This window comes from Stegodyphus dumicola, chromosome 9, assembly GCF_044657685.1.
Source record: "Stegodyphus dumicola isolate Sdum_Otavi_A_Nest chromosome 9, ASM4465768v1".
NCBI lineage: Eukaryota > Metazoa > Arthropoda > Arachnida > Araneae > Eresidae > Stegodyphus > Stegodyphus dumicola.
Window position 1 is genome coordinate 107,554,224 of NC_140776.1, and position 27,147 is coordinate 107,581,370.

Sequence of the window (27,147 nt, forward strand, 5' to 3'; positions counted from 1 at the left end):
CTTTCATTTTTGCAATAAATGACGATGTTCCAGCTTTTGATATTGGTTCAAATGTTTCCAAAGAAACTCGTGCTGCGGCAGAACGTTTGCTGAATTCGTATGTCCCAAATAAAACAAAGACGACAGATATTAAACTTAATATCACTCTATCCGATGATAAACCAATTTTTCACCCTCCTAGACGCCTTCCTTTTGTTGAACGGGAAATTGTTGACAAACAAATAAATGAATGGTTGAAACTTAAAATTATTGAACCTTGTTCATCTCCATATGCCAGTCAAGTTCTCGTGGTGCGTAAAAAAGATGGTACACCCCGTGTTTGCATCGATTATAGGAAACTTAATCGACTTTTAATTAAGGATCATTTTCCTCTTCCTCTTATTGATGACATTTTGGATAAACTTCAAGACGCGCAAATTTTTAGTACTCTTGACCTACGTAACGGCTTTTTTCATGTGCCAGTAGCGGACAAAAGTAAACCATATACAGCTTTTGTAACTCACAATGGACAATTCCAGTTTCTTCGAATGCCATTTGGTCTTTCAAATTGCCCTTCAGTATTCCAGCACTTTATAAATTATGTTTTTCGTGATTTAATTGTCAAAGGTTATGTTTTACCCTACATGGACGATGTAGTTATTCCCGCCAAAAATGAAAATGAGGCCATTCATCGTCTCAACCAAGTACTCAAAGTTGCTAGTGAATATGGTCTAGAAGTTAACTTTCGTAAGTGTCAATTTCTTCACAAAAAAATCGAATTTCTTGGACATATCGTTGAAGGTGGTAAACTTTTTCCTTCCCCTTCGATAACAAAATCTGTAATTAACTACCCCGAACCTAAGAGTACGAAAGACGTCCAACGCTTTCTCGGTCTCACGGGATATTTTAGGAAATTCATCCCCTCATATTCTAGCATTGCAAAAGCCCTTAGTGATCTCCTTCGTAAGGACACCCCCTTTCAATTTCATGCTGATTAGAAAGCCGCATTTCACAGATTAAAATATTTGCTTTCTCAACAACCAGTTTTAAGTATTTTTAATCAAAAGAGTCCTATCGAAATACATACCGACGCATCCATTGATGGCTTGGGGGCAGTCCTACTACAAAAATCTATGAACGATAACAGCTTTCACCCTGTCTACTACATGTCAAAGAAAACATCGGACAACGAGCGTAAATACACCAGTTTTGAACTCGAAGTCCTTGCAATTGTTGAAGCTTTAAAACAGTTTCATATTTACGTCCTTCGTTCACATTTTAAAATTATCACTGACTGCAACGCTTTTGTACAAACTTTAAATAAAAAGGAACTCAATTCAAGAATAGCCCGATGGGTTTTATATCTCCAAGATTTTGACTACGAAATTGAGCACCGTACCGGCTCAAAAATGGCTCACGTGGATGCCCTCAGTCGCAGTCCATGTTGCATGACTATCCAAGACAGTGTCCTTCTCCAATTTCGCAAAGCACAAGAAACCGACGAGCATATTACGGCTATTAAAGCACTCCTTCAAACAACGCCTTCGTATGATAACTTTCTCGTTAAGAACAATCTCCTGTACAAAAACGTCAACGGCATTGACTTACTTGTGGTGCCTGAGGATATGCAGGCAAATGTCATTAAAACAGCTCACGAACGAGGCCACTTCGCCGTAATCCGCACTCAAGAACAACGAATTTTTTATCCCAAATTTGAAAGAAAAAATTAAGCGGTGTATCCATAACTGCATCCCATGCATCCTCAATAATCGAAAGCGTGGCAAGCAAGACGGACTTCTGCACCCCATTGACAAAGACGACGCACCCTTGCACACGTACCATATCGACCACTTAGGTCCCCTTGCCACCACATCAAAGAAATACAAACATATTTTGGCAGTTATAGACTCGTTTACTAAATTCGTGTGGCTTTATCTGACAAAGTCTACAGACGCAGATGAAGTTATCAGTCGGCTGGAATCTCAAAGATCAGTCTTCGGAAATCCTTCACGGATTATCTCTGATCGAGGCCCTGCATTCAAATCCACTGCATTTGCAAACTATTGTGACACACAGAGAATAAAGCACGTTCTTATTACAGCTGGCCTCCCATGATCGAACGGTCAAGTTGAGTGTTTGAACTCCATTATTATTGCTGTCCTTTCTAAACTCTCCATAACCAACCCTGAACAATGGTATCGCCATGTTCCCACCGTGCAACAAATCATTAATTCAACTTTTCAACGTAGCATCAATTCTACTCCCTTTGAACTTCTCTTTGGGACTAAAATGAAATCACAAAACGACATAAACATCGCTGCTCTAATCGACGAGGAGATCAAATCTGCATTCATTCAGCAACATGACGATCTCCGTAAGGACGCAAAACAGCAAATCTCTAAAGCGCAAGACGAAAATCGCCGTACTTATAATTTGCGACGAAAACAGGCACAAAAATTTCAACTTCATGACCTTGTGGCTATCAAACGAACTCAGTTTGGCCCTGGTCTAAAACTCAAACAGAAATTTCTCGGACCTTATAAAGTCACCAGGCTCAAACAAAATGACACATATGATGTGGAAAAGTGTGCATTTTTCGACGGACCATCCAAAACATCTACTTGTGCTGAATACATGAAACCCTGGTCCAACAATATTGAACGTATCACTTAAATTTTATTAAACTGTCAGCATTATAGGTCCTCCTGTGTTTGGACAGATGACACCTGAGAACTTTCTAGTAATTTTTTTTCCTCATATCAGCTTTTTAATTCATTTTGTCATACTAATGTTCTTTTTATTTTTAGTTAACTGCTGTGGTGTGTTTAATCTATTTTTTTGCTTCATTTGTGTAAGTATCCTCAGTTTTGTATCTACAGATTATTTTTTCTCATACCTATGTTACTATATTATAATATTTTTTTTAATTTCACGATATACTATGTTGCTTCAGGCGAGGTCGCCTGTCCGGTCATGATGGCCGAATGTGGGAAATGTTATGTCATGATATTCCCTAATCCCCTACTGTGTGACGTATGCATTGCATCAGCATGTGTTTCCGGCCTTCGAAGGAGGACGAGGATTAACTGGCGAGCGGAGCAGACGTTGCTCGATCGCTCGTATACCATTTTCATTAATTGTAATCCTAATGTAATCTATATTTGTAAATAGTAATAAATGTGTGTTATCAACTATGGTCGTTGCCTTTCCCCACAGTACTGCAATTGATCCCTATATGTAATTGCATCCATATCTGGCCCTTATACATAACTTTATGTAAAAAAGGTTAGCTTTAAATATGTTCTTGGCCCATAAATGGCGCCACTGTTTTTATATTCTATAACTGTTCACTCCAATAAAACTTCACTTGTGTTCCAAACTCCCAACAGGTATGTTGTGTATTATTTATTCTCATGCATGCAAGTAACCACTCTCTGCTATATTGAGTTTCTAATAGGTTATGGGCCCAGGCCAGATTAAGAAATGAGGATAAATAATCTAGTGTCTAGTTAAGTTAGTTTGTTTATTTAATTCTATTTGTAAATTTTTAGAATTACTTTAACCAAAATTGACCACATGGTTATGTTAGGGTTAGCCAAAGCACATGGTTGCAAAAGCTTAACTAGTACAAATATTTTTGACTGTTAATTATTTGGGCAAATGTTTCTTTGAGAATAAAATTAATTCAATAGAAAATTTATTTGAATTTATCTCAAATTATAATTTTTTTTTTTTTTTGTCTCTTGTTGATTAAAGTTAAAAAAGGAAAAATGCCAGGCCGAGAAGGTTCATTTAGTCATAAACAATTGAGTGGAAGGGAAAATTACATGGATTGGAAATTTTCCATGAAAATGCATCTTATTAAATTAGATTTATGGGCTTATGTAGAGGGTACAAAAGAAGATCCAGTAAAGGATACCAAAGCTTTGTCATATATAGTTGAAGGGGTAAGTGAAATTATTTTCAATGATATAAGGGATTTAACAAGTGGAAAGGAAGCTTGGAAAGTATTAGCTGAAACATATGAGGATAAGGGAATCACAAGAAAGGTTTCAATAATTAAAACATTAGTGAATACCCGTTATACTGATTGTAAGGATATGTCTGACTATTTACATAGGGTCATTTCATCTTATCAGCAGTTAAAATCTACTGGTGTTAAACCTGATGAAGAATTAATTGCAGGAATACTTTTAGCTAATTTACCTGATAGGTTTGAACCTCTTATAATGGCTTTGAAAAATTGTGGTGAGGCAATAACAGTTGACAATGTTAAAAATCGCTTGTTAGCTGAAGATACAAAACCCCTAGTCAATGAAAGTAAGGAATACGCATTTGTTAATAAAAATATCGGAAGCAAAAGGTACTTTAAAGGAAAATGTTTTAAATGCAATTTGTTTGGCCACAAAAGCTCTGATTGTCAGAAGTCACCTCTCAAAAAGGATAGATATAATGAAAACAAGCTTAACAAAAAGTCTAATGTTGGATTAAAACATAAAAAGGGGGAAGAAGCTTATGTAGTGGAAATTAGTGTAGCTAATTCTAATCCACATCCCAATATTTGGTACATGGATTCTTGTGCTTCTTACCACATGACTCCACATAAAGAATTATTAGATGATTATCAGGATGCTAGTATTCATCAAATAAAAACAGGAAGTTCAGTAATAGAAGTAGAGGGTAAGGGTAAAATAACTTTCCTCTTATCTAGAAATAAAAAAAAGGGAGTCTGTAACTTTTAGTAATGTTTTACACGTTCCAAAGTTAACAGCCAATTTGCTGTCCATTAAGTATTTAAATAAAGTATTTGGAATGGTTAGTACTTTTACAAGTGAAAGATGTTTTTTGTATGATGGTAAACATTTAGTTGCTACTGGAACAGGTATGGGAGATAATTTGTATTCTCTTGATTTATGTAATGAGTGGGCTTTAATTACTGATAAAAATATTTCAAATGAATTATTACACAAAAGAGTGGGCCATTTAAGTGAAGGAGGAATGACCAGATTAAAAGATATGGTCAAAGGTTTTACATTTAACGGAAAATTGTTAAATTGTGTGTCATGCATTAAAGGCAAAATGCATAGACAACCATTTCCCAAGGGAAAAGCTAAGCGTGCAAAAGAGTTATTAGGCATAGTACATAGTGACCTGTGTGGGCCTATGAATGTTACATCAATTGGTGGTTCTCGCTACTTTATTAGTTTTATTGATGATTTGTCGCGAATGACTTTTGTTTATTTTTTAAAAAATAAATCTGAAGTTTTTGAAAAATTCAAAATATTTCAAGCATTTGTGGAAAGGCAAACTGGCAAATCAATCAAAATCTTACACTCAGATAATGGTACTGAGTATGTAAACAATGAGATGGATAACTATTTAGCATCAAATGGAATTCAGCATCAAAAATCTATTCCATTTACACCAGAGCAAATGGGTGTAGCTGAACATAGTAACAGGAGTCTTGTAGAGCGAGCACGATCAATGTTGGTGGATGCTCACCTTGATCAAAATTATTGGACTGAAGCAGTGCAAACTGCAAATCACTGTAAAAATATATCTCCAACTATTGCAGTTGCAGGTATGACCCCTTATGAAAAATGGTATGGGGATAAGCCAAATTTAGAATACTTGAGAGTATTTGGATGTCGTGCATTTGCTCACATTCCAAAACAAAAACGTAAAAAGTGGGATATAAAAGCAAAGGAATTAATGCTTGTTGGGTACTGTCAGGATAGAAAAGGCTATCGATTAATAGATCCCAAAACTTATGAAATAATAAATGCACGAGATGTACAATTTTTGGAAAATGAAATGTACTACAAAAAGGCAAGTAATATGCCAAAATTCTATGATGAATCCTCATTCAGTGGGAGTGTGATTATGACATTTTCAGATACTGAGAATGCAATAGCTGAAGATCAGAACGGTGAATTGGAAGGGATGGTTAATGATAATACTCACTCTGATCATGAATTAGTTAATGCTAGTGTTAAATCTAATCACGATGAACATAATACTGCTCAAAATGATAGCCATGATAACAGTAGTGTAGTTGATGAGCTACCTACATTGACTAGAAACAGAAAACTTAGATTCCCAAATAGTTATACGGACTATGACACACACGGGATGCCAGAAATGCCAATGCCAAATTTAGATCGAATGTGCTTTGTTAAAGCTATGGCAGCAGCAACAAATGGTGTGTATTCTGAACTGAAAACCATTGATGAAGCATTAAGGGGCAATGATGCAAACTATTGGAAGGATTCTATATGGGAGACTATATTAGGCCATATTAAAAACAAAACATGGGAAATAACAGATAAACCTTATGATAAGAACATTGTAGATTGTAAATGGGTTTTCAAAATTAAATGTAATTCAGTAGGCAAGATTGAAAGATATAAAACACGTTTAGTTGCTAAGGGCTATTCTCAGATTGAGGGAATAGATTATACTGAAACATTTGCACCAGTTGTCCGATACGTAACATTAAGAGTTTTATTAGCTTATGCAGCTATATATGATTGGGAAATTGACCAAATGGATGCTGTAATGGCTTTTGTACAGGGAACTCTAAATGAAGACATTTATATGAAAATTCCAGACGGTTTCAGTGAATTTTACAAGCAAAACTTAAAGGGAAAGGTCCTAAAATTAAACAAAGCATTAGATGGTTTAAAGCAGAGTGGTAGATTATGGTACCAACTGTTAGAAAAGGGTTTAATAGAAATGGGACTGAGGCAAAGTTCTTTTGATAGTTGTGTCTATATTAAAATAAATGAAAATAAAGATCTTGTTATTGTTACTATTTATGTTGATGACTTACTCATTTTTAGTAATAACATAGAACTTAAAAACTGGGTAAAACAACAACTTAAAGAAAAATTTGAAATGAAAGACTTGGGACCAGCAAATTATTGCTTAGGAATTAAAATTGAACGAGATAGAACTAAAGGGTCCATTAGCCTTAGTCAAACTCAGTATGTAGAGAGTATGCTTTGCAAATATAATATGCATGAATCTCATGGTGTAAAAACACCATTAGACCAAAATCAAGTGTTATCTAAACTGCAGATACCAACTAGTAAGGAACAAAAGCTACCTGTTCCTTATCAGCTGCCATTGGGAGTCTTCTTTATGCAGCTCAAGCAACACGGCCAGATATAACTTATGCTGCGAATTTTCCTTAGCCAGTTCTCCAATAATCCAGCAAGGGTTCACTGGAATGCTGTCAAGCGCATCATGCGGTATCTTTGAGCCACTACAGATGCTACATTGTCTTTTTCAAAGGACCATAGTGCTGATGTCCTTGGTTACAGCGACTCAAACTATGGAGGTGATGCTGGGGATCGACGATCAACCACTGGATATGTTTTCCTCATCGGAGGTGGTGCAGTGTCATGGTGTAGTAAGCGTCAACCAACCATTGCAACTAGTACAACAGAAGCCGAATTTATGGTTCTTTCTGCAGCTACTAAAGAAGCCATATGGCTCAACAAAATTGTTAAAGAACTTGGGATTATTACTGCAAAGCCAATATTATTATACTGCGATAACAACAGTGCTATTAATCTCAGCAAAAATAGTGTGTATCATGGTAGATCAAAGCATATTGATATACAACATCATTTCGTGCGAGAAGCTGTGAAACTTCAGCACATTGACATACAATATAAGACTACTAATGATATGATTGCAGACTTTTTGACAAAAATTGTAAACAGTGCAAAACATGAAATGTCTGCAAAAATGATGGGTTTAAAATGAAGACCAATGTAATTTAATGTTTTATTATATGTATGTGTGCTGATGTAATTTCTCATTGTATTTAATTAGGATGATATTTAAACCTAAAGTGGGAGTGTAAAAAAGGTTAGCTTTAAATATGTTCTTGGCCCATAGATGGCACCACTGTTTTTATATTCTATAACTGTTCACTCCAATAAAACTTCACTTGTGTTCCAAACTCCCAACAGGTATGTTGTGTATTATTTATTCTCATGCATGCAAGTAACCACTCTCTGCTATATTGAGTTTCTAATACTTGAACTGTATGTGCCTTCTGGAAATTTCGAGAAATGAAAGGTATAAGAGATATCTCAGCAGCCAGAGGAAAACTATATAAGACCACAGACAACATCAGTTCTCAGTAAACTTTGGAGCACTGAGAGATCTCCAAGCTGGAAGGACAGAAGATAGTAACTGTCAAACCACTAATAAGTTTCTTGAACAAAAACATATCAAAGTGGGAGAACATCAACTCTATTCACCTAATCCAGCTACGTGTGACTTTTCGCTATTTCTTAATCTAAAAAAAACAAGGACATTGTTTTCATTCTGAAGATGAGGCTATATATTCAGTTTTTTTCATTGATTCCAAGAAATGAATGGCTTGATGCATTTAATCTTTGGAAAATCCATCTACAGAAGTGACTGATGCTGGAGGAGACTACTTTGAATGCTTCTAAAATTTTGCAAGTATAACTTTAAAAACCTATGTGCATCTAAAAAATTTCAGAGTAACCCCATATATATATATATATTATATATATACACATATACTTACAAAAGATGAAACTTCAAAAGATCTAAGCAAATATTCATAACGATGTTTTAAGTTGCTTGGCAAATAACTTACCCCGATATGGAAAGTAGAATCATGATTTTACATACTTTTAACAATTGCTGAATACAGAAACTTTTAAAAGAACTGATACTAGCTGTAGTAAATTTAATATGATATTGTTTCAATAACAGACATTCTCTTATATCTCCACAGACCCAATAATCAGCATTAGTAAATTTATAATAAGACATGGCCAAGGAATTATTACCTGTTAACAGATAATATAACTGCAATATAGAAATTGTGTAATTTAGATTGACCGTTGGTAGATAATTAAATGCAAGATTGTGCCTGTTCACAAATTTTCTACTCTTTTTTAGATAACTTAATGACATTTTCAAAAGATAGTTTTTAACACATTATTTGTACAGCATCAATTTCAGTTCTTGCTAATTACTTACTTTATCAGTGAAAAGCTCCAGAATGTATGTCGATAATGTTGTTACTATGCCGATAAAAACGTTTAAACATGCCAAAGCAACAAAAGCTGAACTAGGAATATTGAAGAAATAAGTGGTTGGATACATCAGAGGAATGCTAGACCATCTAAAACAGGAAAATCAAGTTATATGCTTTTACTTGAGCAATATTATGTTTTGTAACAAATCAAGTACCAAAACAGATGCATGATATTCCTATTTTTTGAACACTACTATTAAATTTGCACTACATTTGATTTCACCGGAAAATCTTTATATAATAAACAAATAAATTAAATTTGGAACAATATATTTGAAAAATTGAGTGCTAGTACCTTCAAAATGTCGAAAAATTATATAAATCAAAAATAATTTAACAAAGTTTGCTGACTAAACACTTATATATCACAGTTGTTGCAAAACATATACAATTTTAATATAGTTTATAACTATATACTAAAAAAATAACATAATGATAAAATATGCATTGCTTAAATATTTTAAATGTAATTTTGTCCCACCAGACCAAAGCCAAAACTTTTTGATTCTCACCAAATTTAAAAGCATTTTCATATGTTAACCTTCATTTTGGTACATATCTTAAGCCAGTGTGGTCCAACCTTTAGTTACCTGAGGGCCAAGCAAACGTTAGTGTAGGAGAGTGACGGCCAGATACATGAAGGAAAGAAAATGAATTACATATAAATCACTAGTTTAATATATCACTTTATTTTAGTCTAGAAATCAATATGATGATTGGCACTACTTTTTTGTTACAAGTTTATCAATGTCCACTGTAATTTCAGTAAGGCAAAGTCTCAGGCTCAATTCCAGTGAAGCACTTTCAATGCAATTTCTTGTTTTGATTTAATTTGTCTGAGAGCAGAATAAGCGCTTTCACACACACATGTTCTTCCAAACAGTGATAACAATTGCAAAGAGAATTAATGTAGTTTGGGAAAACCTTCTTTAGAAACCAGTTTCCAGAAATGTTCAGTGACATCACAATTTTTAGTTTGGTAGAATGGATCTGCCTGAAATCACAAATTTCAATTTGAAGGTCGCAAGGCACCTCATTTACTTCAATCTCCATGGGGTTGTTTAACAAAGTTTTGTTTTTAGGGAGTAAAATCCTGATATCTGTCCTGGAACTCTTTCTTGATATCAGTAATTATTTCATGGAACATACTAAAATTTGTGCAATTTCTTCTTTCAGTTTCTGACAAAATGGGAAGTGTGCTGTATTATTTGCCTTCAGCACAATTTATATTACTTTAAATTTTTGAGAAAGCCTTCAATATGTCCATAAAGCTGGGATATATTTTGTTTTCTGCCTTTTAGTTTCATGTTTAAAGCTTTAGATGGAATGTTAAATCCGTGAGAAGAGCAAAATTATTTAAAAACCGGATTTCTTACAATTTTTCTAGATACTCATACCCAATGTTTTCTTTTTCGAGGAAAGCAAGAATTTCATTCCTCAGTGCAAAAAACTGTTGCAGACAATTTCCAGCAAGTAGCCGCACCTGACAGTACAATAAGATGTCACCATACTCAGTATCCAAATTGCCCACAATTGCAATAAATGCTCTGTGTCTCTGGGCTTTGCCTCCCCTTATTCAATTTACAATATTTACAACAGTTTTCATTGTCTCACTGAGCCTTATAATTTTTCCACAGAAAAGCTCATGATGGATAATGCAGTGGAAAAACAAACAATCTATTCCTTTTTCTTAACACAGTCCTACTAACCCAGTTCTATCACCAACCATTGCTTTGGCTCCATCTATTGCAACGCCAGAGCACTTCCCGAAACCTCCATTATTTAGTAAAAGCATTATTCAGTGTGTTGAAAATATCAGCACCTTTGGTCCTAGTTTCTAATGATTTTAATTCCAACAGTTCTTCATGAATTTCAAATTTTTCATCTATTGTTTTGACAAAGATAAGAAGCTGGCTGATGTCAGCTATATCTGTGCTGACATCTACAGCTAGAGAGTAAAATTCACATATTCCCAAAATGCTCTTGAAAGTATCTGAAACTTCACTACTCATATCATTAATTTTTCTACTTACAGTCTGATGGGACAAGGACACTGTTTCAAAATTTCTTATTATGTCCTAAAATTATTATTATGTCCAAATGAAGATGCCATTTTTATAGCACATCTTTTAATAAACTCACCACCCCTAAAAGACTTTTTACTTTTAGCTAGCTCTAAGCATACCTCATAAGATGCCTTCAAACCAGCAGTGTTTGACGGTTGCTGAAAGATATTCTTCTGCCTAGTTAGTTTCATCTTCAAATCATTAAACACACAACTCCTGGCACTTCCCTGGTATTGGTTGTATTTTTATTTATGCAATCTGGCATAATGTTTACTCACATTCCATTCCTTTGAAACACTTAAGACTTGAGACCAGATAACACACCGTGGTTTTCCATTATGTTCAAACAAAAAAAAAAAAAAAAAAAAAAAAAAAAAAAAAATTTCCTGCTACTTGGATTGAAATTGGTTTCTCATTTTCAGCACATCATTTCTTTAGTTCCGCCATTTTAGGTAGTATTGAATGAAAGAAAAAATGCCACAGAGTATAATGATCGTAGAATGAAGCTTATCATCAAAGTCACATGACTATTCTCAACTTCACCCACAAGACTGTACTGGGATACACAAACCATCAATAGCTTTCTCTACGCAATCTCCCTCATTGGCGCACAGAATCATGTGACATGTAACTCTGCATATTCCAAACAGACTCTCACAAAGATCCATCATTCAAGACTGACTGCTAGCCAAACAGTGTTACTATACATTTTCTCCTGGTAAAAATGGTTCTCCCTTTCCCGCCTCCATGCTTCCGTTCTCACAATCGTTAGCATGCCACAATTCTAGCAAAGTGCCAATAAAGGCAAAAGAGCAATAATAAATTCTCCATAAGACCTGATAAGATCGCGCTTGCCCAATAAATCAGATATAATTCAATATTGTTTATTACTGATGTGGCCGTTATAGGAAAAATGAAGACTGTAAGGTGTGCCATCTTTAGGACCAAAAGAAATTGTCATCTAATGGACAGCTTTGCCAATGTCAATGGTTTCCCACTAAATCTGCTTTTTTGTATCCCCTGCAGTGCAGGTTTACCAGCCAGTTTGCATCCTAGCGACTGTTTTACACTGCTTGTTTTTCACAAATATAATTTATTCAGTTTATTATTAAAGCAGTAAGAAGGGCTTTTTGTTTTTCTAAATGTTTAACTAACACTTTTTTCCCAGTAAGAAAGGCAAGTGTCAACAAAATGAATAAGAGGGCCATATGCGGCCCGTGGGTTGGACCACGCTGTCTTAAGCCATTATCCTACCTACTGTTTGCAAAAACTGGAAGAGTTTGAATGATAATTTCATCCAATACTAGGTTTTCTTTGCAAATGTATTCAGCATAGTACTGCTGTATTAATATTTTCTTATGTTTAGTATTAATGTTATGTCTGATATGTACAATGCATTTAATGTTTTTTCATTAAAAACACATTCAGTCAGTCTTTCTCTCTCTCTATATATATACACACACACCCTATAGATACATCATTTTGTATAAAAACAAAATAAATAAAACCAAATAAAAACATTGCAAGAAACTTTTGTTTTAAAGTTCTCATATTCTTCTTTAGTTGCCCTACAGCCTATTACAGGCCAATGCCATCCCAACAAGCTTACACCAATGGATCCGATCAGATACTATGGTCTGCCAACGACTGACTTGAGATCTGCTTCCACACAGTCTATCCATCTTGTGTGAGGTATTCCTCTTTTCCTGGTATCCTCTACACTTGAAAACATGACTTTTTCAAATTACCTTTCAAAAAGTAATTTGAAAAGGTTTAAGTTGTCACATCTAAAAATATGTCGAAGCTACCTGATATGATAAGATTTGATGACACAGATAATATTAGGTTGTTTGTATCTTCTATAGATTTCATGGTTAAACTAAATTCTCCATCTATTATTTTCTCTAACTGGGCCTTTTTGGAGTATTTTACTTTCAAAGATCAGAAGTTTTTCTTTACCTGTTTTTGTTAATGGTTAGCATTCACTGCCATACAATATCATAGGTCTAATAAGAGTTGTATAAAGATTAATTTTTGTCTTGAAGTTTAATAATTTAAACACAATAAATTCTTTAAACCATGATAAAATCTATTAGTTCTAAATAATATATTGTGAATTTCAAGTTTAATACTGTTATCATTAGAGATGATAGTACCGACATACGTAAACTGAGCAACCAACTTGAAAGTATAAGAATTTATTTTGCAGTAGAAGGAGATTATGTGCTCTAATTACTACTGCCATAAATTTTGTGTTACTCTCATTAATGATTAGTTCAATTTCTCTAGCTGCAGATTCTAGAGAAATAAAGTCTCCATAACTCCCTGCTTACTTCTGCCAATAATGCCGATGTCATCAGTGTACCGTATAGAGTCTGAAAAGTGGTGCCTCTAGATGTAATTCCAACATTTCTAATAGCCTTTTCAAGGGTGATATTGAAAACATATGCCTGCATGGGCCATCACCTTGTTTCAAACCCCTTTATGTGTATTAAACTCTGCAATTTTCTCTTCAAAGTCATTCTAGATAGACCAACCAATTTTCTAGGAAATCTTAATTCCAGCATAGCTTTAAACAGCATTTCATGGTGTATGCTCTCATAGGCAGTTTTAAAATCAACAAAAAGATGAAAGGTATCAACATTATGTTCAATAGTTTTACCAAAATTCATCTAACAGAGTGAATTTGATGAATAGTAGAATTTCTAGCTTGAAATAAACATTGGTAGCTGCTAATAACTGTAGATGCATACTGTAATAACACATTACATAAAATATCGAAGAAGATTTTAAATGCAGTATTTAAGAGGGTGATTACTCGGTAGTTGTAACATTCCAGGAAATCTCCTTTTTAAAAAATGGGACATATGGAGCCCTCTTCCCATTCAATGGGCATATCAGCTCTCTAGTCCAAACATTAAGTAAAACTTTATGAATAGCATCGATCAGTTCAGGTAGACCAATATTAATAAGTTCTGCTTTAATATCACGTGGTCCTGCAGCTCTATTGTTATTTAGATTCTCACTAGCCTTCCTCACATCACACAAGGATGGTGCATCAAGTTCCAGAGTTCAATCATTCTCAGAAACATTCAGGTCAGTAAAAATTCTCATATTAGCATACTAAAAAAGTTGAAATTAATTCTCAGTTTTTTTTATGAAATTTCTGCTGTTTACACCTACTAGAGTGGTTAAATATAAATCAGGAAACTCACAATCTGTAATGAAGTATTGATCGACTTGTGTAATAAAGTCCAACTAAAGGAACTTACCCATATAGAAAGAGAAGTAATACAAAGCCAGCAATGTTATCTTTGGAAACATAAGCATCTTCTTCAAACACATAGAAAATTAATATGCACAGGCTGAAAGGTACCAAGTAGTTGCACTGGTAGGGGGAAAAACACATTTATACTCATATACAATACACATACATAAATACAAATATATATATAATTAAAAAATTAACTCCTATTTCAGAATGAATAGTTTTATTTTATCTCTTAGATCATGAACAGTTGTATTTTGTCTCTTAGATCAAACAATTCTATTTTATCTCTGATATGAAATGCTGAAGTATTTCTTAGGTTATGTGAATGGAAAGGACTAAATAAATATTTGTATACTGCAATCATTTATGTAGGCAATGGTTCACGTCAAACTCGAGTAAATAACTGATTAATGTAGGTAAGATCAGACTCTCTCAGAAAGGAATACTTTCATATGACATAAAATCCTGGTTGAATAGGAAAACCATTTCAAAGCAGAAGCAATTCACCAACTAGTAATTTACTCTTAACAGGCTTTATTGTCAGTTTCAAAAGAAAAGGCTTGGTGTATTCTAAAGTGGCAAATGATCCATTTCCCTTTTTCAGAAATTTTGATCTTATGGGAAAATTTTCATAATTTTAATAATGGACAAAACTCAAATTTTGTTTCCAAATAATCATTTTAAAAAGAAAAGTCTTGGTGCTTTCCGAGTCACAAAGATATCTCTTTTTCTGAGAAGCTAAGTTTGATTTCTAAAACTAGTCAAAATTTCAGCTTTTTTCCATTCCCTATAGATACATACACACTGGTCAGCAGAAGAGCTGGTGAAATTGCCTGTGTGGCAGAACTTTAGGGTGACAAAATTTTTAGGGATGGAATATATTTTAGAATTTAGGAATGCATGGACAGTATAATTTATGGCCTGCAGATTTCACTTCTGGTAAGCCATCCTAATTCTAATCTCTATTTAATATAAGCTTTCAATGAATATGTGGCTTCATAGATTTTCAGTTTATTTTAAAGACAAGAATTACTTATTGTCAAAATAGAATTCCATTCTCTTAAGTGTGAAATTCCAAGGCTTGCCTTAATCAACTAATGCACATTAGCCATACTGGCAAAGAATTTTACAAATAATTCTATGAATTCATATCTGAAACAGGAACACAACTATGACAGAAGAAAGTAACAAGACAAAAGTTAACCTTATTTAAAACAGTTTTCTAACAAATTGAATGAAAGTATGAAAAAAATGACTACAATAGTTTCTGTCAGAACAATAGAAACCTAGTATTTCTTTCTGAAATTTCTGAGCTGAAATTTTGACTAAAGCTAAATGAAAGATTGTAACTCGGATATCGGGTGGAACATTCTCAAATTTCTCTTTAGTGTTTTCATGCAGAAACATGTTCCTCCCATTTGGAATAGGGGTCTGTAGCTCAAGAAGATTTTATTTAACTAAAAAAAAAAAAAAAAAAACTACCAGAAAATTTAGTCATGCATGCCAATTCTTGTTATTTAGTTTTCATTAATTTAACATTACTGTTGATATTAAGTATGTGAATAGAATAAAATACTTGTATTTTTTAATCTGAAATCCTGAATTTACCAAGTCCCAAGTATAGGTTCCAATCCAGTATACCACAGGTTTCACACCACTCACAAATTGTAAATGCTTGGAACCTGACACTTTGTCCTCAATGAGAAACATCACAAAGCTTGCAGTTACGAAGGACATTGCAAAAATAACGCATACCGCATGCATCAAACTCAATCCTTTCCGTTCCCTGCAAAAATGCAATCTATTATTTATTTATTGCACATAAGAAAATGAAAAAGAAAATCATAATATACGAATAATCTTTACATACAGAACCTCATCCTTGAGTTGATCTTGGGTAAAATTCATCGGATGGTTAATGACAGAAATCCCATAGTAGCTGGCATTGGCTCCAGGAGGCAAACTGGATCTGAGAATTATGTTGTTCATTGCATTCATATATGATACAGAAGATGCCCAACCTTTGTTGTTAAACCAAACCTATAAGAAAGCATCAGAACAGCTTAAGGATAAAAATGCCCCCAAAAATGAACATGAAAGAAAAAAAAAAAAAAAAAAGCATAATTAATTGCCTTAATAAAAATTATAAATTCTTACATGAATGAGCATTATGAAAAGAAAAGTATTCATAACATGAAGAGGACGACCAAGAGTAATATCCAGTGGTAACGGTACAAATTTCGTAAGGGCAAGGAATCTACTCTGATCTGTTGACTGGAACCAAATTATCAGAATATCTTCGACAATGAAAATTGAGTGGAAGTTAAATCCACGAACTACAGCTTGGTGGGAAAGACTGGTTCAGATGATCAAGAAATTTTTTAGAAGGGTCCTGGGAAAAGAATTACTCTCATATGAAGAAATGTTAACTATCATGTGTGATGCAGAAGTAGATATCAACTCCAGACCATTAACATATGAGTCAGAAGATTCCACCAATTTATGTGCACTCACTTCATCTATTTTTATTCAAGATGTTTGAACCGAAGGAGTTCCAGATCTAGACAGCCTAGATAAAATCCACTTACCGGTGATACCACCAAAAGTTGTGTGTGGAATTCTGTAAAAGATTTAGAGATGAATATCTTGGACTGCTAGTACATCAACCGAAGACTGTACCTTTGCGAACCATCAAGAAAGGTGATTTAGTGTTTCTAGAGGATAATAAAAGGAAAAGAACAGACTGGCCTATGGGTCGTGTAATCAAAACCTACTCAGGAAATGACAAAAACATCAGAGTGGCAAAAGTAAAAAAATCTAGTGGTGAACTGTTAAGACGAGTTCAAAGGCTATTTCCAGTGGAGATAGACAATCTATCTTTGAGCTTAAAACCACTGTGTCATTCACATCTTCAGGAAATACTAGAAAAACTTAGTAACCATTAACCAAAGACTGAATCTGAAGACTCGAATAAAAACATTCAGTTTAGTAATGAACTGTGAAGCCAAAGAACTTTAATTAAATTTAATTTGTTTTCACTTTTTTGTTATTATTTTCTCTGAATTTAAATTTTGTATACAATGTGACTTTATTAGGTTTTAGAGAACTAATCTATTTACTAGTATTTCTCAGAAAAGAATTTTTTGCTTTTGGAGTATATTAAGTTTAAAATATTCAAGATATTTGTTACGCCTAGGATAGTGTTGTTAATTTGTGGTAAGATTTTAATTTCTCATCTTATATTGCTATTTAAATTTTCATTTCATACTTGTTTTGATTTTCTCATTCTTTGTCAAAAACCAAAAGATAGAAGAAATGTTACAACTTAAACATGAAATGAGCAAAAGTTTCGCTTCTGCTAGTGGCAACAGGGAGTCAAAAATCAAAACTCTGAAGACAGCGGTTGGTTACTCAGCTTTTCTTAATGGAATCTGATTCGAATGGGGAATTATTCTCATCTTTTGATTTAAAATTAATCTTGAACCATGTAAATAGTGTAATATAGCAGATATGTGTAAATAAAAAGTCATTAAGACTTATTTTGAGTTATGATTTGAATTTGAATTGGATTTAGTCAATCGAAAGCTCTCCCCAAATAGAATCGTCAGCATTTTGCAATTCGTGGATTAGAACAAGCTTGTAATTTTGTTTTGACTCTTATTATTCTTATCAAAATTGCAGTTTTTAGTAAATAATAATGTCTTTTTTTCTCTTTCTCTGAAACTGCACATTTGACAGTCAGTCAATTGATATCAAAATTGGATATCAGAAAAAATGCTGATATAAATAGAGTAGCTTTAAAAACTGAACTGAAATAACAGCACCAAAGACTTTTAAAAGTATTTTGATATAACATCTGATGTGGGAGGCATTAGAAGATTATTAGAGGGCATGTCTGCAGATATTTTTAAAAATGCTTGAAATAGTCTATAGCCAGCTATCATATTTTGTGATGAGGATAAGAGCTGCGAATCTCGTGATGCCAAGAAAAAGCAAAATTTTCAGATTAATAGAATATGAAAAGAAATGCTAAGTGAAGATGATGTAACTGAAGTCTTATACTGCGATAATAATACTTCAATTGCCAATCAGTTAATAATATAACAAATATCAGTAGCATGGTTTTAAATCCAGAAAATATATCCATGTTGGCTTCAAGTCACATTTCAGTTTCACGCAATAGTGATTCATAAAATTTAGCATTTTATACACATTTAAATATGCAACACAGCCCTTTTTTACGGAATTTTTTAAAAAAATTTTACTTTAAATGTTTCATTAATTAAAGTTTTTAAAGCATTCACTCAATAATTCAGGGTAAATGATCTAATGTCTTAGGAATAGATTCTATCATCTTAAAAGAGATAGAAAAGGTGGACTAGTGAGCGACCTTTTTTCCCTGTACTAAGCAGTTCCCTTTTCCATGTTAGATATTTTAAAAGAAAGTGGATCGAAACATTTTCTGACACTTAAATGGCTCACTTGCCAAAGAGTTTTGTTAATAGATATGATGATGGTAAGTGGTCTGAAAAGAGTCACCAATAACAATAGAAATGTGATATATCTGATGCAGACACCACATGACTTCCTTGTACAGAATATTAAATTATATGCTTTTTGCTGCAATTCATTCAATGTCATTTCAGAGATAGATTTCTCATTCTATTGAATTTAGTTCTCCCTTCACAGCAAGATATATAATATATATTAAATCTCAAAACATCTTCATTAGAAACTTTTCAGTTTCACAGAGAAAACATAAAACACCAAATACAGTTAAAAAATTAAAAAGAAAAACTTTTATAATTAAAATTAGAGTTTCCATGCAAAAACAAGCAATTCGGCCAGCAGGTGAGAAGGCAGATTTTTTGATGTGCAAACCTGAAAGTTTACTTTTGGTCCCACTCGGTAAAACGACACTGAAAATGCAGAAACAGACTTATTTCACTATTCTATCCAGTTTCAAATGTAAACAAATATGGCTGCTATAGTAAAAAATAAATTAGGCTTAGCTGCATTTAAACAACTATTAAATTGTTGATAATTCTATAATTATTGCATGCAGATTAACTAAAGGCATAAAAAACTTGACCAGAAGTTAAAAACAATGTAATTCAATCATTTTTAAAGGGAAAAAATGCACAATTTACAAACATAAAAGAATAATAAAAAAAAAAATAATAAGTTAAAAAAAAATTAGCTCACTGAGCCGAGTAACAGAGTGTGTATATGTATATACATACATACTTTAGGTGCGGCCGATTGCAACCAAAAAGGGAGGTGCACAACTACATATTATAGCAGTCCTATATGCAAAATTTTAATGTTCTGAGGTTCCTCATTTTTAAGTTTTGGGAGATATATTTTTGAGTTATGCAAGATATGATTTTTTTTTTGTACATTCAGATGTCACAAAAAATGTCTTCTGAATCTATTTTAAATCAATTTTATAATCCGTTTGGGCAAAACAGTTCTTTATTCTGCCCTTATATATAGATGTCATGCAAAAACATCGTTAAATTGCATTCGATAACAGTCAAAATGGATACCTGGAATTTTTCAAGATTACAATATTTTTATTTCGTACAAGGAAGGAAAATGGTATCACTGTTCGAAACACAAGAGATTCTGCTTCTATCTGCAGTTCAGACGTGGGATATTAATATATTCAATAAGAATTTCTTTAAAAGGGAAAAAAAAATTTATTTTTGATGAAAGAGTTTCTTGAAAGATGAATCTGAACTTTTATGCAAGAAAACGTTTCAACATAAAATGTTTTATGTGAGAAAACTGAAATGCTATCAAAATGGGAAAATGCTTGGGACTTCATGAAATAAACTCCTTAAATGGGAAAACTAAACATTTAAAATGGAAGGAAATTTTAAACAAGAAAATTCAAATTGGAATTTCTTAAATAGGTTTTATTGCTTAGCAAAAGATCTTTTATATTATAAACAAGCATATGACAATAAAACTTATAAAAAGATTTTTTGCTGAATAGTAGTTGCTGAAATTCAAATATACAAGGAAAAAATTGACACAGATTATGTAAATCCTCCCATTTATACTAAAATAAATAAATAACCTATCTGATTCCAAATAAGAAGCTGGTTCTTTTACTGATTTATTTCATCACATTTAAAAAAGATTACATCATACAATAGATCATTACGCTTGTTATTGCTATCAGCTCCTTTGGAAATAATTTTAGAAGCATCCCCACCCCCCGAAAAAATGTAAATTCTCTTTGAGGAAAATCTTCTAGTTTTTGAAATGTTTCCCAAAATTTCAAATCAGAAAAATCCAAGGTATAAAATTTTCAGGTTTCCGTATGGTATGTCACATCAGTATTTATAATATATAGAACAGCAAGTTAATACAAATTTCGCAAAACAAATTGCATTCTCACCTTGACATTATCAAAAACCTCCAAGCTTCTCAACTTGTTCTCGATGGCTATAACAATATCATGTACTTTATCCGTTTGGTTTTCGGTCAGAAACTTTCCAGCAAACCTTCTGACCATGTAATGAATGAGAGTGAAATTGACAGCTGATAAAGGATTCTTTAACCCAAATGTGAAGCCACCATATCTAAATACAATAATTTCCTTTTTATAAGAATAGGCAAAACAATAACAAAGTACATCCGAGGGCTACATAAACATTCAAATCAATTTCAATTATGGAATAACATATATGAAAATACTTAGAATAGCTTTAATGCTTTTAAGATAAATACAGTCAAAAGTCGTTAATTCGGACACCCATAATCCGGAATGATCTATAATCCGGACCTCAAAGCTACAAACTTTCTTTGTATGTGTCGCTGTGATGCATGCGCGCGAGACCTTTACGGCTGCGAATATGCATGTGCGCATGCGCAAAATATGTTTACGAATGCACGTTTAATGTATAATGGACGGTATAAGCTAAGCTAAAATTATCTAATTCAATTAATGTTGCAGATTGCGTTGTTCCTTAATCTTCGAATTGGATCCGGCTTATTCTTTTTTGCAGACTGTTAGAGCAATTTTATAAAAGTAAGCTTGAACTTTCGATTATGTCAAACAGAATTTCTGATATATATTTACTAATATGTAAAGGATATACAAAGCGAAAGTATGTTTCGAAGTAAATTAAACAAAAAGTGGAATTGCTGCAAAAAATGGATAAAGGATAATGGATTTGTTTATCTAACCATTCCGAAATCTGTTTATCAATTTCACGCTGCTTTGCGTGTGGGGGGGGGCATCGCGGTGCGCAATGAACTGGAAGTTGATCTGTCAGCACTATCCTTATCTTCAGGGCAGATGTTTTTATTTTATTTGGCTTATAATTCCTTACTAAATGTAGTATTTCATCTCGATGTACTCCGTCTTTGATATGATTTAAATCAAATTCCTCCTCATAATAATTCGCTTCCGATAGTGAAGAAAGTGACACAGAGGTTATTGAAAATGAAAAAATTTTGATTCACAAATTAGTCGGTATTCTCGACACAGCAATTATAGGACTTGAACAGCGGAACTTTGTAACTGAACAAGAAATTATGTCTGTTTATAGAATTAAAGAGAAAGTATTATCACATAAAAAACGAAGCAACTTAAACAACTTACATTGAAAGAAATGTTTAATAAAGTAAACAAATAAATATTAAGCTTTTTTTTTTTTTTTTTTGTAAATTTTGATACCCTTTAGATCATAATTGTTCTTTATTTCATAAATTACGGTTTCATATTTTTAATTTTATAATTTCTGCATGCCATCTTACCAGATTTAAACTGATGATCTATAATCCAGAAAAATCGATAATCTGGAATCGCCGAAGTCCTGACGAGTCCGGATTAACGACATTTGACTGTAAATGCTTCTCAAAATATTAATTACCTGGATTTAATGGATTATAAAAAGCATACTGGGAAGAGTTGGGCTGTTTCCAGAACTGTGGAAGAAACAGGGGGGAAAAAAAAGACAGAAAAGGGAAGAAACTGGTAGAAATTAACAATAAGGCTCCTAAAAGGGATAGTTTTACTAATAATTGTTTAACTTATTTGAAAATAAATGTTGTGTTATTTGTGCCATAAAATGTGAAATAATTAAATAATTTTTTTTCCTGAAAAATCCAGTGAAAAATGCTGTACAATTTAGTTTTAAAATCCACCCAAAATGCCAGATGTGAAGCTGGCACAAAAAGTACACAATGCCAAAAAAGGTTATTATTGCAGTCATACAGATGAAGTAAACTATATATAAACATAATAAAATAGTTAAACTGATTAGTAATATAGTAGCATTATTTATGAGTAAAACATAAACATAATAGTACTGATATGAAATAAAGAAAAAATTAAATTTTTTCAACTGTTTTTTCCACCATGGAAGGAGCTTGCTGAGGATATATCATTTCCAAAACCTTACTTTGATGTCATTTGAAATTAAATCTTGTATGTTAGAAAGGGCTGCATTACTTCAAAATTTCTCATGAGTTTTGTAATGTAATAGAGATTTAAAATTCAGCAGGGTTAGAGCAAATGTCTTTTCTTCAATTTATATATCTAAAATTATAAAATATGTAATTGCATACAACAGCAAAAAATGCTGTTGCATGCAATTTCATATTTTGTAATTTGGTTTTATTATAAAATTCCTACAATGATGATAACTGAATTTTGTAATTTAATTTACTTTCTTATTTCGATTTTGTTTGCTAATACTTCTAAATAATTATGTTATTTTGTTATCAATATGGTGTGAAATTCTATTTCAGAAAGTGTATAAATTTACAGATGTGAGAGAAATCTCATAATGTATGAATAAAAATACATACTTAATTCTGTATATTACTATACAAAGGTTATAGCAAGTACACAAATGAGGTTTACTAAATTATACAGAAAATCAAAAATTTAGTAATAAAATTTTAAAAAATCTGAAAGATTTCAGATTTTAGTCACCCAAAATAGCTCTTTTACAGATTAATACAGTCAAAAGTCGTTAATCCGGACCTCAAAGCTACAAACTTTCTGCGCATGTGTCAACGCGTAATGCGTTAACGCATGCGCGTAATACCTTTACGCATGCACATATGCATGTACGCATGCACTTTAATGTATAACGGATGGTATAAGCTAAGCTAAAATTATTTAATTATCTATTTCAGTTAATGTTGCAGATTGCATTGTTCCTTAATCTTCGAATTGGAACCGGCTTATTATTTTTTGCAAACTGTTAGAGCAATTTTATAAAAAAAAGTTGGAACTTTTGATTATGTCAAATAGAATTTCCGATGCTGGATCTACAAAGGGAAAGCATGTTTTGATGTCCATCAAACAAAAAGTGGAATTGCTGCAAAAAATGGATAAAGGCTCCTTTGTTTCTCAAACCATTCCGAAATCTGTTTATCAATTTCACGCTGCTCTGCATGCAAGGGGGGGGGTACGTCGCAACATGCAATTAACTGGAAGTTGATCTGTCAGCACTATCCTTATCTTCAGGGCAGATGTTTTTATTTTATTCAGCTTATAGTGTAGTATTTCATCTCAATGTACTCCGTCTTTGATATGATTTAAATCAAATTCCTGGTCATTATAAATATCACGAATACAAATCAAGTAGTTTTCTGGTTGCAATTTTCTAATTTTGACTATGCGAAATGTATGCTTTACGCATGCGCACGTTGAAAGAAATGTTTAATAAAGTAAACAAATAAATATTAAGCCCTTTTTTTTTTTGTTTTTGTAAATTTTGATACCCTTTAGATCATAATTGCTCTTTATTTCATAAATTACGGTTTCATATTTTTAATTTTATAATTTCTGCATGCCATCTTGCCAGATTTGAACTGATGATCTATAATCCGGAAAAATGGATAATCCACAATCGCTGAAGTCCCGACAAGTCCTGATTAAAGACTTTTGACTGTATAGTTTATCGCTAGTGATTAAGAATAAAGATGGCACCGGTGAAATAGTGAAACATTTTAGAGGATTCTAGATGAATAGATATTGAGATTAACATAGAAGTGTTCTATATCCTCTGTATATTGAAAGAGTGAAAATGTTATACAATGCAATTCTATAAAAATGAATAACATTTTTAATTAGATATAATATGATTTAAATGCATTTTTACTTAAATCAATTCGATTCAAAAGTAAAAAAGAATAATATTAAGAACTGCATCTCTTGCTTTTAAATAGTTTAGTTTGTTAATTGCTAACAGATTAAATTTGAAAGAAAAATTAAATATCCTATGATTTTTCAAATGGCAGCACACTGTTGTGCAAAAGATATAAGTATTTTATTTCAGGCAGTGATGGCCGATTTAAAAAAAAAAATCACCAAATTTGTTGATTAAATTTGAAAGTTAAACATCTTATGCTTTACCAAGTGGCAACATAACTGCTTTTAAATTACCCTATTATGTTAATCAAAAATGCATTAAATTCATATAAAATATGAAATAAACAAATTCCAAATTTGTGCTTTGAGGTGCACACAATGGGATGGAGGACAAAATGTGTTCAAAATTTGGTTTTGCCATTGTTTTTAACAATACAAAGAACTTACATATACTACATACACAGAAGTGCTTCAATATTTAATAACAGAGAACTATCCAATTTTAAGGGGGGAGAAGTTCGCTTTGCAAAAGAAATTTATCACATCTTTTATGGTAAATACTAATCCTGTATTGGTCAAAATAAAACATTAGAGACTGACAGATAAAATTGTTTATTTCATACAGTTATTTAGTATAACATGTAAATACACATTGTAGTGACTTCTAAATTACACTATTCATTTCTGAAGGGCAATTACATTTTTTAAAGGTGACAGATCAATTATATTTCTAATAAAAAGAATGAACAATTAGCAGATGCAGATGGCAATGCAGTCGCATTTAGCTTACTAGCAGATACAGAAGGTAGCTACAGATTGATAAAATTGTTTTAGATATGATTTAAATAAATTATTTTGCACAAGGAAAAATTTACAACAATTATTTACTTGTTTTCTTTTGAGAGGAAACTTTTTTTAAATGTTGCTATTTAACCCTTAGAATGGCATAGCTTTTGGATCTGCTTATGAAGAAAAGTATTCAAACATCATTTTATTTTTGGCTAAATTTGTTTAATGAATTATTTTAGCATCTGTTTTCATAAACTTTCATTCATTAATGCAATATTTGGACACATTATTGTCGTAAATGTGACTTATCAAAATCATAGCACAATAATGTATTATAGCATTCACAGGTATACTTTCTTTTTGCCTCATTCAATATGAAACAACCTGTATCAGAAAACTAAATATTTTAAATAAGAAAGTAATACAGTCAAAAGTCGTTAATCCGGACTCATTGGGACTTTGGCGATTCCGGATTATCGATTTTTTTGGATTATAGATCATCAGTTTAAATCTGGTAAGATGGCATGCAGAAATTATAAAATTAAAAATATGAAACCGTAATTTATGAAATAAAGAACAATTATGATCTAAAGGGTATCAAAATTTACAAAAAAAAAAAAAAAAAAAAAAAAAAAAAAAAAAAAAAAAAAAAGCTTAATATTTATTTGTTTACTTTATTAAACATTTCTTTCAATGTAAGTTGTTTAAATTGCTTCGTTTTTTATGTGATGATACTTTCTCTTTAATTCTATAAACAGACATAATTTCTTTTTCAGTTATAAAGTTCCGCTGTTCAAGTCTTATAATTGCTGTGTCGAGAATACCGACTAATTTGTGAATCAAAATTTTTTCATTTTCAATAACCTAAGTGTCACTTTCTTCGCTATCGGAAACGAATTATAATGACGAGGAATTTGATTTAAATCATATCAAAGGCGGAGTACATCGAGATGAAATACTACATTTAGTAAGGAATTATAAGCCAAATAAAATAAAAACATCCGCGCTGAAGATAAGGATAGTGCTGACAGATCAACTTCCAATTGATTGCGTGCCGCAGCGTTAAAGATAAACAAACATTAAAGTTTAGATAAACAAAGGATATGCCTTTATCCATTTTTTGCAGCAATTCACTTTTTGTTTAATGGACTTCATACTTTCGATTTGTAGATCCTTTACATATTAGTAAATATATATCAGAAATTCTATTTGACATAATTGAAAGTTCAAGCATACTTTTATAAAATTGCTCTAACAATCTGCAAAAAATAATAAGCCGAATCCAATTTGAAGATTAATGAACAATGCAATCTGCAACATTAACTGAATTAGATAATTTTAGCTTAGCTTATACTGTCTGTAACGCATTCGTAAACGTATTTACACACACGCATATTCGCAGCCGTAAAGGTCTTACGCGCATGCGTCAACATGAGGCATGCGCAGAAAGTTTGTAGCTTTGAGGTCCGGATTATGGGTGTCCGAATTAACGACTTTTGACTGTATACATCAAATGGCCAAAAATCTCATGACCAGATAAAAGCAGTCATGCCGCTCAAGAAGGTTAAATATCCATTATTTCATTATTTGAAAATATTGATTTACATGTTTTTTAGCTTTCTAAACATTTTCAAAAATAATCCAGATCTTCCCAACCAATTTTTCGTATTCAAGGCTTCTCGTTTCCATGCGAGCCCTGCTATAGCAAAATATGCACTGGCTGTTAGGAAGAAATACTTTAAACAAAGCTAACTGAATTTAAATGGTACTTTTGGAATAATCCACATAAATATCTATGTATCCAGTCTATTTTATTGCAGAGATGCAA

General features: G+C 32.4%; 1 protein-coding gene across 3 annotated transcripts in view; it reads right to left on the minus strand.

Moving 5' to 3' along the window:
• Positions 1–27,147, minus strand: part of LOC118196520 (phospholipid-transporting ATPase ABCA1-like) — a 416,944-nt gene that overhangs the window by 91,304 nt on the left and 298,493 nt on the right. For all 3 annotated transcript variants that reach the window (XM_085823882.1, XM_085823879.1, XM_085823880.1), the window contains 5 exons: positions 20,817–21,000; positions 16,278–16,447; positions 16,016–16,193; positions 14,409–14,524; positions 9,013–9,157 (listed from right to left, as the gene is read on the minus strand). In XM_085823882.1, the coding sequence (XP_085680008.1) occupies positions 9,013–9,157; positions 14,409–14,524; positions 16,016–16,193; positions 16,278–16,447; positions 20,817–21,000 (793 nt within the window). The remainder of the gene's footprint in view (positions 1–9,012; positions 9,158–14,408; positions 14,525–16,015; positions 16,194–16,277; positions 16,448–20,816; positions 21,001–27,147) is intronic.